The following is a 17,960-nucleotide window of genomic DNA, read 5'->3' as shown; positions in this document are numbered from 1 at the left end:
TCCTATCCTCTGTCCCATCCTATCCACTATCATATCCTTTCCTCTATAATATCGTATCTTCTATCCTATCCTATTCTCTATCATATCCTATCCTCTATCCTATCCTATTATCTATCCTATCCTATCCTCTATCGTATTCTATCCTCTATCCTATCCAATCCCCTATCCTATCCTCTGTCCTATCCTATCCTCTGTCCTATCCTATCCTCTATCCTATCCTATCCTCTATCCTTTCCTATCCTTTATCCTATCCAATCTCATATCCTATCCTATCCTCTATCATATCCTATCCTCTATCCTATCCTATCCTCTATCCTATCCTATCCTCCATCCTATCTTATCCTCTGTCCTATCCTGTCCTGTATTCTATCCTATCCTCTATCTTATCCTATCCACTATCCTATCTTATCCTCTATAATATCCTATCCTCTATCATATCCTATCCTCTATCATATCCTATCATCTATCCTATCCAATCCTCTATCCTATCCTCAATCCTATCCTATCCTCCACCCTATCCTATCCTCTATCCTGTCCTATCCTCTATAGTATTCTATCCTCTATCCTATTCAATCCCCTATCCTATCCTCCACCCTATCCTATCCTCTATCCTGTCCTATCCTCTATAGTATTCTATCCTCTATCCTATTCAATCCCCTATCCTATCCTCTGTCATATCCTATCCACTATCATATCCATTCCTCTATAATATCGTATCTTCTATCCTATCCTATACTCTAACCTATCCTATCCTCTATCATATCCTATCCTCTATCCTATCCTATCCTCTATCCTATCCTATCCTCTATCCTATCTTACCCTCTATCCTATCCTGTCCTCTATTCCATCCTATCCTCTATCTTAACCTATCCACTAACCTATCTTATCTTCTATCTTATCCTATCTTCTCCTCTATCCTATCTTCTCCTCTATCCTATCCTATCCTCTATCCTATCCTATCCTCCATCCTATCTTATCCTCTGTCCTATCCTATCCTCTTATCGTATCCTATCCTCTATTCTATCCTCTATCCTATCCTATTCTCTATCCTATCCAATCCTCTATCCTATCCTCAATCCTATCCTATCCTCTATCCTATCCTATCCTCTATGCTATCCTATCCTCTATCCTATTCTATCCTCTATCCTATTCAATTACCTATCCTATCCTCTGTCCCATCCTATCCACTATCATATCCTTTCCTCTATAATATCGTATCTTCTATCCTATCCTATTCTCTACCCTATCCTATTCTCTATCATATCCTATCCTCTATCCTATAATACCATGTATCCTATCCTATTCTCTATCCTATCCTATCCTATCCTATCCTCTATCGTATGCTCTATCCTATCCTATCCTCTATGTTATCCTTTCCTCTATAATATCGTAATTTCTATCGTATCCTATCCTCTATCCTATCCTGTCCTCTATTCTATCCTATCTTCTATTTTATCCTATCCTCTATCCTATCCCCTCTTCTATCCTATCCTATCCTCTATCCTATCCTCTCTTCTATTATCTCCTATCCTCTATCCTATAATATCCTCAATCCTATCCTATCCTCTGTCCTATCCTATCCTATATCCTATCCTCTTCTCTATCCTATCCTTTCCTCTATAATATCGTATCATCTATCGTATCCTATCCTCTATCCTATCCTATCCTCTATCGTATCCTATCCTCTATCCTATCCAATCCTCTATCCTATCCTCTATCCTATCCTATCCTCTATCCTATAATACCATGTATCCTATCCTATTCTCTATCCTATCCTATCCTATCCTATCCTCTATCGTATGCTCTATCCTATCCTATCCTCTATGTTATCCTTTCCTCTATAATATCGAAATTTCTATCGTATCCTATCCTCTATCCTATCCTATCCTCTATCGTATTCTATCCTCTATCCTATCCAATCCCCCTATTATATCCTTTGTCCTATTCTATCCTCTACCCTATCATTTCCCCTATAATATTGTATCTTCTATCCTATCCTATTCTCTATCCTATCTTCCCCTATATAATATCGTATCTTCTATCGTATCCTATCCTCTATCGTATCCTATCCTCTATCATATCCTATCCTCTATCCTATCCTATCCCCTATCCTATCCTATCCGCAATTCTATCCTCTATCCTATCCTATCCTCTATCCTATCCTATCCCCCATAATATCGTATCCTCTATCCTATCCTATCCTCTCTCCTATCCTATCCTCAATCCTATCCTATCATCTATCATATCCTATCCTCTATCCTAACCTATCCTCTATCCTATCCTCTCTTCTATCCTATCCTATCCTCTATCCTATCCTATCCTCTATCCTATCCTCTCCTGAATCCTATCCTATCCTCAATCCTATCTTATCCTCTATCCTATCTTATCCTCTATCCTATCCTCTATCCAGTCCTATACTCTATCCTATCCTATCCTCTATCCTATCTTATCCTCAATCCTATCCTATCCTATCCTCCATCCTGTCCGATCCTCCATAATATCCAATCCCCTATCCTATCCTCAATCCTATCCTATCCTCTTATAGTATCCTATCCTCTATCCTATCCTCCATCCTATCCTATTCTCTATCCTATCCTTTCCTCTATAATATCGTCTCTTCTATCCTCTATCCTATCCTATCCTATCCTCTATCCTATCCTCTATCCTATCCTCTATCCTATCCTATCCTCTCTCCTATCCTATCCTCAATCCTATCCTATCCTCAATCCTATCCTATCCTATCCTCTATCCTATCCTATCATCTATCATATCCTATCCTCTATCCTATCCTATCGTCTATCCTATCCTATCCTCTATCCTATCCTATCCTCTATCCTATCCTATCCTCTATCCTATCCTATCCTCTATCCTATCCTATCCTCTATCCTATCCTATCCTCTATCCTATCCTATCATCTATCATATAATATCCTCTATCCTATCCAATCCTCAATCCTATCCTATCCTCTATCCTATCCTATCCTCTTATAGTATCCTATCCTCTATCCTATCCTCCATCCTATCCTATTCTCTATCCTATCCTTTCCTCTATAATATCGTCTCTTCTATCCTCTATCCTATCCTATCCTATCCTCTATCCTATCCTATCCTCAATCCAATCCTATACTCTATTGTATCCTATCCTCTATCGTATCCTATCCTCTATCCTATCCAATCCTCTATCCTATCCTCTATCCTATCCTATCCTCTATCCTATCCTATCCTCTATCCTATTCAATCTCATATCCTATCCTATCCTCTATCATATCCTATCCTCTATCGTATGCTATCTTCTATCGTATCCTATCCTCAATCCTATCCTATCCTCATTCCTATCCTATCCTCAATCCTATCCTATCCTCATTCCTATCCTATCCTCAATCCTATCGTATCCTCTATCCTATAGTATCCTCTATCCTGTCCTATCCTCTCTCCTATCCTATCCTCAATCCTATCCTATCCTCAATCCTATCCTATCCTATCCTCTATCCTCTATCCTATCCTATCATCTATCATATCCTATCCTCTATCCTATCGTATCGTCTATCCTATCCTATCCTCTATCCTATCCTATCCTCTATCCTATCCTATCCTCTATCCTATCCTCTATCCTATCCTATCATCTATCATATCCTATCCTCTATCCTATCCTATCCTCAATCCTATCCTATCCTCTATCCTATCCTATCCTCTTATCATATCCTATTCTCTATCCTATCCTCCATCCTATCCTATTCTCTATCCTATCCTTTCCTCCAAAATATCGTCTCTTCTATCGTATCCTATCCTCTATCCCATCCTATCGTCTATCCTATCCTATCCTCTATCCTATCCTATCCTATCCTCTATCCTATCCTATCATCTATCATATCCTATCCTCTATCCTATCCTATCGTCTATCCTATCCTATCCTCTATCCTATCCTATCCTCTATCCTATCCTATCCTCTATCCTATCCTATCCTCTATCCTATCCTATCATCTATCATATCATATCCCCTATCCTATCCTATCCTCAATCCTATCCTATCCTCTATCCTATCTTATCCTCTTATCGTATCCTATCCTCTATCCTATCCTCCATCCTATCCTATTCTCTATCCTGTCCTTTCCTCTATAATATCGTCTCTTCTATCCTCTATCCTATCCTATCCTATCCTCTATCCTATCCTCTACCCTATCCTCTATCCTATCCTATCCTCTATCCTATCCTATCCTCTATCCTATCCTATCCTCAATCCAATCCTATACTCTATTGTATCCTATCCTATATCGTATCCTATCCTCTATCCTATCCAATCCTCTATCTTATCCTCTATCCTATCCTATCCTCTATCCTATCCTATCCTCTATCCTATTCAATCTCATATCCTATCCTATCCTCTATCCTATCCTATCCTCTATCCTATCCTATCCTCTATCCTATCCTATCCTCTATCCTATCCTATCCTCTATCCTATCCTATCCTCTATCCTATCCTATCCTCTATCCTATCCTATCCTCTATCCTATCCTATCCTCTATCCTATCCTATCCTCTATCCTATCCTATCCTCTATGCTATCCTATCCTCTTTCCTATTCTATCCTTTATCCTATCCTATCCTCTATCCTATCCTATCCTCTATCCTATCTTATCCTCTATCCTATCCTGTCCTCTATTCTATCCTATCCTCTATCTTATCCTATCAACTATCCTATCTTATCCTCTACCATATCCTATCCTCTATCCTATCTTATCCTATATCCTATCCTGTACTCTATTCTATCCTATCCTCTATCTTATCCTATCCACTATCCTATCCTATCCTCAATGCTATCCTATCCTCTATCCTATCCTATCTTCTGTGCTACCCTCAATCCAGTCCTATCCTCTATCCTATCCTATCCTCTATGCTATCCTATCATCTATCCTATCCTCTATCCTATCCTATCCTCTATCTTATCCTATCCTCTATCCTATCCTATCCCCTATCCTATCCTATCCTCTATCCTATCCAATCTTATATACTATCCTATCCTCTATCGTATCCTATCTTCTATGCTATCCTATCCTCTATCCTATTCTACCCTCTATCCTATCTATCCTCAATCCAATCCTACACTCTATCCTATCCTATCCTTTATCGTATCCTATCCTCTATCCTATCCAATCCTCTATCCTGTCCTCTATCCTATCATATCCTCTGTCCTATCCTATTCTCTATCCTATCCTATCCTCTACCGTATGCTCTGTCCTATCCTATCCTCTATCCTATCCTCTATCCTATCCTATGATCTATCCTATCCTATCCTCTATCCTTATCTATCCTCTATCGTATGCTCTATCCTATCCTATCCACTATCCTATCCTATCCTCAATCCCATCCTATCCTCTATCATACCCAATAATCTATCCTATCCTATCCTCTATCCTATCCTCTCCTCTATCCTATCTTATCCACTATCCTATCCTATCCTCTATCCTATCCTATCCTATCCTCTATCCTATCCTATCCTCTATCGTATCCTATCCTCTATCCTATCCTCTATCCTATCCTGTCCTCTATTCCATCCTATCCTCTATCTTATCCTATCCACTATCCTATCTTATCCTCTACCTTATCCTATCCTCTCCTCTACCCTATCCTCTCCTCTATCCTATCCTATCCTCTATCGTATTCTATCCTCTATGCTATCCTATCCTCTATGCTATCCTATCATCTATCCTATTCTATCCTCTATCATATCCTATCCTCAATCCAATCCTATCCTCTATCCTATCCAATCCCCTATCCTATCCTCTATCCTATAATACCATGTATCCTATCTTATTCTCCATCCTATCCTATCCTATCCTATCCTCTATCGTATGCTCTATCCTATCCTATCCACTATCATATCCTATCCTCAATCCTATTCTATCCCCTACCATATGCTATCCTCTAACCTATCGTATCCTCTATCCTATCCTATCCTCTATCCTACCTTATCCTCTATCCTATCCTGTTCTCTATCCTATCCTATCCACTATCCTATCTTATCCTCTATCCTATCCTGTCCTCTATTCTATCCTATCCTCTATCTTATCCTATCCACTATCCTATCCTATCCTCTATCCTATCCTATCCTCTATCATATCCTATCCTCTATCGTATCCTATCCACTATCCTATCCTATCCTCTATCCTATCTTATCCTCTATCCTATCCTATCCTCTATCCTATCTATCCTCAACCCAATCCTATCATCTATCATATCCTATCCTCTATCGTATCCTATCCTCGATCCTATCCTATCCTCTATCCTATCTTACCCTCTATCCTATCCTGTCCTCTATTCCATCCTATCCTCTATCTTAACCTATCCACTAACCGATCTTATCTTCTATCTTATCCTATCTTCTCCTCTATCCTATCCTCTCCTCTATCCTATCCTATCCTCTATCCTATCCTATCCTCCATCCTATCTTATCCTCTATCCTATCCTATCCTCTTATCGTATCCTATCCTCTATTCGATCCTCTATCCTATCCTATTCTCTATCCTATCCAATCCTCTATCCTGTCCTCTATCCTATCCTATCCTCCATCCTATCTTATCCTCTATCCTATCCTATCCTCTTATCGTATCCTATCCTCTATCCTATCCTATCCTCTATCGTATCCTATCCTCTATCCTATCCAATCCTCTATCCTATCCTCTATCCTATCCTATCCTCTATCCTATCCTATTCTCTATCCTAACGTATCCTCTATCCTATCCTAGCCTCAATTCTATCCTATCCTCTATCCTATCCTATCCTCAATCCTATCCTATCCTCTGTCATATCCTATCCTCTATCCTATCCTATCCTCTATCCTATCCTATCCTCTATCCTATCCTATCCTCTATCGTATTCTATCCTCTATCCTATCCAATCCCCTATTATATCCTTTGTCCTATCCTATCCTCTACCCTATCATTTTCCCTATAATATAGTATCTTCTATCCTATCCTATTCTCTATCCTATCCTCCCCTATATAATATCGTATCTTCTATCGTATCCTATCCTCTATCCTATCCTATCCTCTATCATATCCTATCCTCTATCCTATCCTATCCCCTATCCTATCCTATCCGCAATTCTATCCTCTATCCTATTCTATCCTCTATCCTATCCTATCCCCCATAATATCGTATCCTCTATCCTATCCTATCCTCTCTCCTATCCTATCCTCAATCCTATCCTATAATCTATCATATCCTATCCTCTATCCTAACCTATCCTCTATCCTATCCTATCCTCTATCCTATCCTATCCTCTATCCTATCCTATCCTCTATCATATCCTCTCCTGAATCCTATCCTATCCTCAATCCTATCTTATCCTCTATCCTATCTTATCCTCTATCCTATCCTCTATCCAGTCCTATTCTCTATCCTATCCTATCCTGTATCGTATCCTATCCTCTATCCTATCCTATCCACTATCCCATCTTATCCTCTATCCTATCCTATCCTCTATCCTATCTATCCTCAACCCAATCCTATCATCTATCATATCCTATCCTCTATCGTATCCTATCCTCTATCCTATCCTATCCTCTATCCTATCTTACCCTCTATCCTATCCTGTCCTCTATTCCATCCTATCCTCTATCTTAACCTATCCACTAACCTATCTTATCTTCTATCTTATCCTATCTTCTCCTCTATCCTATCCTCTCCTCTATCCTATCCTATCCTCTATCCTATCCTATCCTCCATCCTATCTTATCCTCTATCCTATCCTATTCTCTATCCTATCCAATCCTCTATCCTATCCTCAATCCTATCCTATCCTCTATCCTATCCTATCCTCTATGCTATCCTATCCTCTATCTTATTCTATCCTCTATCCTATTCAATTACCTATCCTATCCTCTGTCCCATCCTATCCACTATCATATCCTTTCCTCTATAATATCGTATCTTCTATCCTATCCTATTCTCTATCATATCCTATCCTCTATCCTATCCTATTATCTATCCTATCCTATCCTCTATCGTATTCTATCCTCTATCCTATCCAATCCCCTATCCTATCCTCTGTCCTATCCTATCCTCTGTCCTATCCTATCCTCTATCCTATCCTATCCTCTATCCTTTCCTATCCTTTATCCTATCCAATCTCATATCCTATCCTATCCTCTATCATATCCTATCCTCTATCCTATCCTATCCTCTATCCTATCCTATCCTCCATCCTATCTTATCCTCTGTCCTATCCTGTCCTGTATTCTATCCTATCCTCTATCTTATCCTATCCACTATCCTATCTTATCCTCTATAATATCCTATCCTCTATCATATCCTATCCTCTATCATATCCTATCATCTATCCTATCCAATCCTCTATCCTATCCTCAATCCTATCCTATCCTCCACCCTATCCTATCCTCTATCCTGTCCTATCCTCTATAGTATTCTATCCTCTATCCTATTCAATCCCCTATCCTATCCTCCACCCTATCCTATCCTCTATCCTGTCCTATCCTCTATAGTATTCTATCCTCTATCCTATTCAATCCCCTATCCTATCCTCTGTCATATCCTATCCACTATCATATCCATTCCTCTATAATATCGTATCTTCTATCCTATCCTATACTCTAACCTATCCTATCCTCTATCATATCCTATCCTCTATCCTATCCTATCCTCTATCCTATCCTATCCTCTATCCTATCTTACCCTCTATCCTATCCTGTCCTCTATTCCATCCTATCCTCTATCTTAACCTATCCACTAACCTATCTTATCTTCTATCTTATCCTATCTTCTCCTCTATCCTATCTTCTCCTCTATCCTATCCTATCCTCTATCCTATCCTATCCTCCATCCTATCTTATCCTCTGTCCTATCCTATCCTCTTATCGTATCCTATCCTCTATTCTATCCTCTATCCTATCCTATTCTCTATCCTATCCAATCCTCTATCCTATCCTCAATCCTATCCTATCCTCTATCCTATCCTATCCTCTATGCTATCCTATCCTCTATCCTATTCTATCCTCTATCCTATTCAATTACCTATCCTATCCTCTGTCCCATCCTATCCACTATCATATCCTTTCCTCTATAATATCGTATCTTCTATCCTATCCTATTCTCTACCCTATCCTATTCTCTATCATATCCTATCCTCTATCCTATAATACCATGTATCCTATCCTATTCTCTATCCTATCCTATCCTATCCTATCCTCTATCGTATGCTCTATCCTATCCTATCCTCTATGTTATCCTTTCCTCTATAATATCGTAATTTCTATCGTATCCTATCCTCTATCCTATCCTGTCCTCTATTCTATCCTATCTTCTATTTTATCCTATCCTCTATCCTATCCCCTCTTCTATCCTATCCTATCCTCTATCCTATCCTCTCTTCTATTATCTCCTATCCTCTATCCTATAATATCCTCAATCCTATCCTATCCTCTGTCCTATCCTATCCTATATCCTATCCTCTTCTCTATCCTATCCTTTCCTCTATAATATCGTATCATCTATCGTATCCTATCCTCTATCCTATCCTATCCTCTATCGTATCCTATCCTCTATCCTATCCAATCCTCTATCCTATCCTCTATCCTATCCTATCCTCTATCCTATAATACCATGTATCCTATCCTATTCTCTATCCTATCCTATCCTATCCTATCCTCTATCGTATGCTCTATCCTATCCTATCCTCTATGTTATCCTTTCCTCTATAATATCGTAATTTCTATCGTATCCTATCCTCTATCCTATCCTATCCTCTATCGTATTCTATCCTCTATCCTATCCAATCCCCCTATTATATCCTTTGTCCTATTCTATCCTCTACCCTATCATTTCCCCTATAATATTGTATCTTCTATCCTATCCTATTCTCTATCCTATCTTCCCCTATATAATATCGTATCTTCTATCGTATCCTATCCTCTATCGTATCCTATCCTCTATCATATCCTATCCTCTATCCTATCCTATCCCCTATCCTATCCTATCCGCAATTCTATCCTCTATCCTATCCTATCCTCTATCCTATCCTATCCCCCATAATATCGTATCCTCTATCCTATCCTATCCTCTCTCCTATCCTATCCTCAATCCTATCCTATCATCTATCATATCCTATCCTCTATCCTAACCTATCCTCTATCCTATCCTATCTTCTATCCTATCCTATCCTCTATCCTATCCTATCCTCTATCCTATCCTCTCCTGAATCCTATCCTATCCTCAATCCTATCTTATCCTCTATCCTATCTTATCCTCTATCCTATCCTCTATCCAGTCCTATACTCTATCCTATCCTATCCTCTATCCTATCTTATCCTCAATCCTATCCTATCCTATCCTCCATCCTGTCCGATCCTCCATAATATCCAATCCCCTATCCTATCCTCAATCCTATCCTATCCTCTTATAGTATCCTATCCTCTATCCTATCCTCCATCCTATCCTATTCTCTATCCTATCCTTTCCTCTATAATATCGTCTCTTCTATCCTCTATCCTATCCTATCCTATCCTCTATCCTATCCTCTATCCTATCCTCTATCCTATCCTATCCTCTCTCCTATCCTATCCTCAATCCTATCCTATCCTCAATCCTATCCTATCCTATCCTCTATCCTATCCTATCATCTATCATATCCTATCCTCTATCCTATCCTATCGTCTATCCTATCCTATCCTCTATCCTATCCTATCCTCTATCCTATCCTATCCTCTATCCTATCCTATCCTCTATCCTATCCTATCATCTATCATATCATATCCTCTATCCTATCCAATCCTCAATCCTATCCTATCCTCTATCCTATCCTATCCTCTTATAGTATCCTATCCTCTATCCTATCCTCCATCCTATCCTATTCTCTATCCTATCCTTTCCTCTATAATATCGTCTCTTCTATCCTCTATCCTATCCTATCCTATCCTCTATCCTATCCTATCCTCAATCCAATCCTATACTCTATTGTATCCTATCCTCTATCGTATCCTATCCTCTATCCTATCCAATCCTCTATCCTATCCTCTATCCTATCCTATCCTCTATCCTATCCTATCCTCTATCCTATTCAATCTCATATCCTATCCTATCCTCTATCATATCCTATCCTCTATCGTATGCTATCTTCTATCGTATCCTATCCTCAATCCTATCCTATCCTCATTCCTATCCTATCCTCAATCCTATCCTATCCTCATTCCTATCCTATCCTCAATCCTATCGTATCCTCTATCCTATAGTATCCTCTATCCTGTCCTATCCTCTCTCCTATCCTATCCTCAATCCTATCCTATCCTCAATCCTATCCTATCCTATCCTCTATCCTCTATCCTATCCTATCATCTATCATATCCTATCCTCTATCCTATCGTATCGTCTATCCTATCCTATCCTCTATCCTATCCTATCCTCTATCCTATCCTATCCTCTATCCTATCCTCTATCCTATCCTATCATCTATCATATCCTATCCTCTATCCTATCCTATCCTCAATCCTATCCTATCCTCTATCCTATCCTATCCTCTTATCATATCCTATTCTCTATCCTATCCTCCATCCTATCCTATTCTCTATCCTATCCTTTCCTCCAAAATATCGTCTCTTCTATCGTATCCTATCCTCTATCCCATCCTATCGTCTATCCTATCCTATCCTCTATCCTATCCTATCCTATCCTCTATCCTATCCTATCATCTATCATATCCTATCCTCTATCCTATCCTATCGTCTATCCTATCCTATCCTCTATCCTATCCTATCCTCTATCCTATCCTATCCTCTATCCTATCCTATCCTCTATCCTATCCTATCATCTATCATATCATATCCCCTATCCTATCCTATCCTCAATCCTATCCTATCCTCTATCCTATCTTATCCTCTTATCGTATCCTATCCTCTATCCTATCCTCCATCCTATCCTATTCTCTATCCTGTCCTTTCCTCTATAATATCGTCTCTTCTATCCTCTATCCTATCCTATCCTATCCTCTATCCTATCCTCTACCCTATCCTCTATCCTATCCTATCCTCTATCCTATCCTATCCTCTATCCTATCCTATCCTCAATCCAATCCTATACTCTATTGTATCCTATCCTATATCGTATCCTATCCTCTATCCTATCCAATCCTCTATCTTATCCTCTATCCTATCCTATCCTCTATCCTATCCTATCCTCTATCCTATTCAATCTCATATCCTATCCTATCCTCTATCCTATCCTATCCTCTATCCTATCCTATCCTCTATCCTATCCTATCCTCCATCCTATCCTATCCTCTATCCTATCCTATCCTCTATCCTATCCTATCCTCTATCCTATCCTATCCTCTATCCTATCCTATCCTCTATCCTATCCTATCCTCTATCCTATCCTATCCTCTATGCTATCCTATCCTCTTTCCTATTCTATCCTTTATCCTATCCTATCCTCTATCCTATCCTATCCTCTATCCTATCTTATCCTCTATCCTATCCTGTCCTCTATTCTATCCTATCCTCTATCTTATCCTATCAACTATCCTATCTTATCCTCTACCATATCCTATCCTCTATCCTATCTTATCCTATATCCTATCCTGTACTCTATTCTATCCTATCCTCTATCTTATCCTATCCACTATCCTATCCTATCCTCAATGCTATCCTATCCTCTATCCTATCCTATCTTCTGTGCTACCCTCAATCCAGTCCTATCCTCTATCCTATCCTATCCTCTATGCTATCCTATCATCTATCCTATCCTCTATCCTATCCTATCCTCTATCTTATCCTATCCTCTATCCTATCCTATCCCCTATCCTATCCTATCCTCTATCCTATCCAATCTTATATACTATCCTATCCTCTATCGTATCCTATCTTCTATGCTATCCTATCCTCTATCCTATTCTACCCTCTATCCTATCTATCCTCAATCCAATCCTACACTCTATCCTATCCTATCCTTTATCGTATCCTATCCTCTATCCTATCCAATCCTCTATCCTGTCCTCTATCCTATCATATCCTCTGTCCTATCCTATTCTCTATCCTATCCTATCCTCTACCGTATGCTCTGTCCTATCCTATCCTCTATCCTATCCTCTATCCTATCCTATGATCTATCCTATCCTATCCTCTATCCTTATCTATCCTCTATCGTATGCTCTATCCTATCCTATCCACTATCCTATCCTATCCTCAATCCCATCCTATCCTCTATCATACCCAATAATCTATCCTATCCTATCCTCTATCCTATCCTCTCCTCTATCCTATCTTATCCACTATCCTATCCTATCCTCTATCCTATCCTATCCTATCCTCTATCCTATCCTATCCTCTATCGTATGCCCTATCTTATCCTATCCTCTATCCTATCCAATCCCCTATCCAATCCTCTATCCTATCCAATCCTCTATCCTATCCTCTATCATATCCTATCCTCTATCCTATCCTATACTCTATCCTATCCTATCCTCTATCCTATCTTATCCTCTATCCTATCCTGTCCTCTATTCTATGCTACCCTCTATCATATCCTATCCTCTATCGTATCCTATCCTCTATCCTATCCTATCCTCTATGCTATCCTATTCTCTATCCTATCCTATCCTCTATCCTATCCTATCCTCTATCGTATGCCCTATCTTATCCTATCCTCTATCCTATCCAATCCCCTATCCAATGCTCTATCCTATCCAATCCCCTATCCAATCCTCTATCCTATCCAATCCCCTATCCAATCCTCTATCCTATCCTATCCTCTATCATATCCTATCCTCTATCGTGTTGTATCTTCTATCCTATCCAATCCTCTATCCTATCCTCAATCCTGTCCTATCCTCTATCCTATCCTATCCTCTATGCTATCCTATCCTCTATCCTATCCTATCCTCTATCCTATCCTCAATCCTATCCTATCCTCTATCCTATCCTATCCTCTTATAGTATCCTATCCTCTACCCTATCCTCCATCCTATCCTATTCTCTATCCTATCCTTTCCTCTATAATATCGTCTCTTCTATCCTCTATCCTATCCTATCCTATCCTCTATCCTATCCTCTATCCTATCCTCTCTTCAATCCTATCCTATTCTCTATCCTATTCTATCCTCTATCCTATCCTATCCTCAATCCAATCCTATACTCTATTGTATCCTATCCTCTATCGTATCCTATCCTCTATCGTATCCTATCTTCTATCGTATCCTATCCTCTATCCTATCCAATCCTCTATCCTATCCTCTATCCTATCCTCTATCCTATACTATCCTCTATCCTATCCTATCCTCTATCCTATCCTTTCCTCTATAATATCGTCTCTTCTATCCTCTATCCTATCCTATCCTATCCTCTATCCTATCCTATCCTCTATCCTATCCTATCCTCTATCCTCTCCTCTCCTCAATCCTATCCTATTCTCTATCCTATTCTATCCTCTATCCTATCCTATCCTCAATCCAATCCTATACTCTATTGTATCCTATCCTCTATCGTATCCTATCCTGTATCCTATCCAATCCTCTTTCCTATCCTCTATCCTATCCTATCCTCTATCCTATCCTATCGTCTATCCTATCCTATCCTCTATCCTATCCTATCCTATCCTCTATCCTATCCTATCATCTATCATATCCTATCCTCTATCCTATGCTATCGTCTATCCTATCCTATCCTCTATCCTATCCTATCCTCTATCCTATCCTATCCTCTATCCTATCCTATCCTCTATCGTATCCTCTATCCTATCCTACCCTCTATCCTATCCTACCCTCTATCCTAACGTATCCTCTATCCTATCCTAGCCTCAATTCTATCCTATCCTCTATCCTATCCTATCCTCAATCCTATCCTATCCTCTGTCATATCCTATCCTCTATCCTATCCTATCCTCTATCCTATCCTATCCTCTATCCTATCCTATCCTCTATCGTATTCTATCCTCTATCCTATCCAATCCCCTATTATATCCTTTGTCCTATCCTATCCTCTACCCTATCATTTCCCCTATAATATAGTATCTTCTATCCTATCCCATTCTCTATCCTATCCTCCCCTATATAATGTAGAGTGGAAGTGTCTTTTCAGGAAGCTAAATCGTGTAATTTAGAAAGATGCTTTATTAAATGTTCTCTGCCAAGTCTGAACGTGAACTGAACTCGCTTAACGGACAACTCAAAACGAAAACTAGTGTCGGCGGTTTTTCACTCTGACCTTATAGCTCGAGTCGTCGTCGATCAGTTATTGTGTCGAAAAACACGGGGCGACGACCGCGCGCCACAACATTGTCTGAGGAACGACAATCCTTCCTCGCGCAACGGACACACGCTTGTATACAAGGCAGCGCAAGGTGTTTCTTTTACAGTTCGGCCTATTCTGACACCATGACCGTCCTCGGTCAAAGTCGATTTCGCAGCGACTAACAGAGCAATAAACAAAAGAAACGATATACAAAGATATGATAAAATGGAATCACACAAAAAAAAAAATAAAATTGTAACATAAAATGAGATAAAATTATTAGTCATCACGATTATTTGGCCAGAGTTTCATTTGGTCGGGCCCTACGACCGTCGAAAAGGGTATACGTGTTCGTTGAAACCCATCGATATCGCTGACTACGTATCGATCATAATCTAACACCTTAATTACTTCATATGGGCCTTTAAACTTAGGTATTAACTTTTTATTGACTCCTGGCGTAACGTCGTGATTCCTAATCAATACATAATCTCCGACTCCATATTGAGTGCTCGGTTTGTGACGCCGATCATATAGTAATTTATTGCGATCTTGCATCTTATCAATAACGGCGCACGCATTGTTTCTTATCGCAACTAAATCTCTCGATTGATCAATATTATCGAGAAGAATTGGTCGTACGCTATCATTCACTTTACCTGCTTGGTCCACACCGAAAAGTAATTTGCTGGGAGTAGTTCCCGTTGATTGGCAAATTGTGTTGTTTATAGCGTATTCTACATTATCGAGAACGTAAGACCAATCCTTGGGTGCTTCGCATAATTTCGCTAACATTGGCGTTATTAATCTATTATATCTTTCAGCCTGTCCGTTGGCTCGAGGTGTTCCGACAGCTATTAGCACGTGGCTTATTCCTGCTTCATCAATAAATTCTTTAAAAATGTTCGACGTGAAACAGGATCCGCGATCGCTAATTATACGTTTGGGCTTGCTGTAACTTCGGAAATAATCGTTAAGATGTTTAATAACTTCCTCGGTCGTTGTGGACTTGCACGCGAACAATCTAATAAATTTTGTAAATGCATCGACAACTAATAGTATGAATTTATAACTACGCCCGCTTTTCTCAAACGGACCGCAATGATCTATATGTATCGTGTTAAATGGTACATTGTCTTTCGGAATATTGTTTAAAAGCCCTTCGCTTCGGCCTTCCAAGGGGGAAAACTCTATACACTTGAGACAATTCCGAATGTGCTGCTTAACTTTTTGTCGTTTGTTCGGAAACCAGTATACCTGTGTAATGTGCTGGACCACTTTTCCGACACCTAAATGCCCCAAATCGTCGTGGGAGGCACGCAATACATTTGATTCTAATATCCGTGGCACATAAAATAATAACTTGTTTTTTCCTGCTTTCCGATATACTAAACCATTTCTAAGCTCGTAAACTTTGTCTTCGGTTATTTCCAAACGTTTCCGAATAGCCTGAATGGTCTCGTCTTGGCATTGTTTTAACGCTAGAACTTGCTCGAACGTGTTCCCCTCTAAAACTAATACATTATGACACCTGCTCAATGCATCTACGTGGTTCATTCTCTCGTTACGTCGATGTTCTATCTCGTAATCGTAATTTTCTAAAAATAAAGCCCATCGGTAAATACGTGGATTTACATTTTGTTTGCTCAGAGTTAATCGAAAACTGTCACAATCTGTAATTATTTTAAAATGTATTCCAGACAGATAGATATCAAATCTCTTAATTGCGTAAATGACGGATAAACATTCTAATTCAAAACTATGGTACTTTGATTCCGGGGTACTTGCACGCTTGCTGAAGTAAAATACTGGTCGAAAAGGTCCGTCTGTCTGTTTCTGAAGCAAGATAGCTCCAAATCCACTAGCACTGGCGTCGCAATGCAATTCTGTTACCAATTTCGGGTCATAAATTGCTAAGACAGGTTCCTCTGCTAATCGTTGTTTCAAAATTTCGAAAGCTTGATGTTCGTTCGGACCAAATCGAAATTCTGCGTTCATTTTTATTATATCGTAAAGAGGTTTCGCTAAAATTGAGAAATTTTTAATAAATCGACGGAAGTAACTGGCTAGGCAAACAAACCGATGTAGTTCTTTGGTATTCTTCGGAATAGGGTAATTCAGAACAGATTCTACGTTTTCTTTGCTAGGCCGTATTCCTGTCTCGTCTACCAAATAACCCAAATAGTTCACATGTGTGTACAAAAGGGAGCATTTATCCCAACGAAACTCTAATTGATATTGAGCAGCTAAACTAAAAACACTACGCAGAATATTTAAATGATCGTCTATTGTGGTTGTTGCGACCAATATGTCGTCAAAATACAATAATATTTTATGATCGTTTAATAATTCACGGAAAATGTTAGATAAATAACGTTGGAATACACGCGGTGCGTTTGTTAGGCCAAAAGGCATTTTCAAATATTCGTATTGACCGAGTGGCGTTACGAAGGAAGTATACTTCACGGATTCGTTAGCCATTTTAACGTGATGAAAGCCATTACGTAAATCGAGTTTAGAAAAATATTTTTTTCCTTTCAATTGGTCCAAATGATCATCAATGAGCGGGGTTGGGTAATTATCTCGAATTGTTATTGCATTCAATGCTCGATAGTCTACGCACAACCTCACGTCGCCTGTTTTCTTCCGTACTAACACAATTGGACTCGCGTACGGAGAGTTACTTGGTTGGATAATCTTATCTCTAAGCAAAGTGTCTAAAAGTTCCTT

At 39.3% G+C, this 17,960-nt stretch overlaps 1 protein-coding gene across 1 annotated transcript in view; it reads left to right on the top strand.

The window, feature by feature from the left end:
- LOC143364013 (uncharacterized) overlaps positions 1 to 15,412 on the top strand; it is a 116,285-nt gene extending 100,873 nt beyond the window's left edge. Inside the window, exon 2 of the mRNA XM_076804534.1 lies at positions 15,355 to 15,412. Within this exon, the coding sequence (XP_076660649.1) occupies positions 15,355 to 15,412 (58 nt within the window). The remainder of the gene's footprint in view (positions 1 to 15,354) is intronic.
- The last annotated feature ends 2,548 nt before the right edge of the window (positions 15,413 to 17,960 follow it).

This window comes from Halictus rubicundus, unplaced genomic scaffold, assembly GCF_050948215.1.
Source record: "Halictus rubicundus isolate RS-2024b unplaced genomic scaffold, iyHalRubi1_principal scaffold0213, whole genome shotgun sequence".
NCBI classification, from domain to species: Eukaryota; Metazoa; Arthropoda; class Insecta; order Hymenoptera; family Halictidae; genus Halictus; species Halictus rubicundus.
The sequence above is the reverse complement of the archived record's forward strand: the minus strand, read 5'-3'. Positions and strand labels throughout refer to the sequence as shown.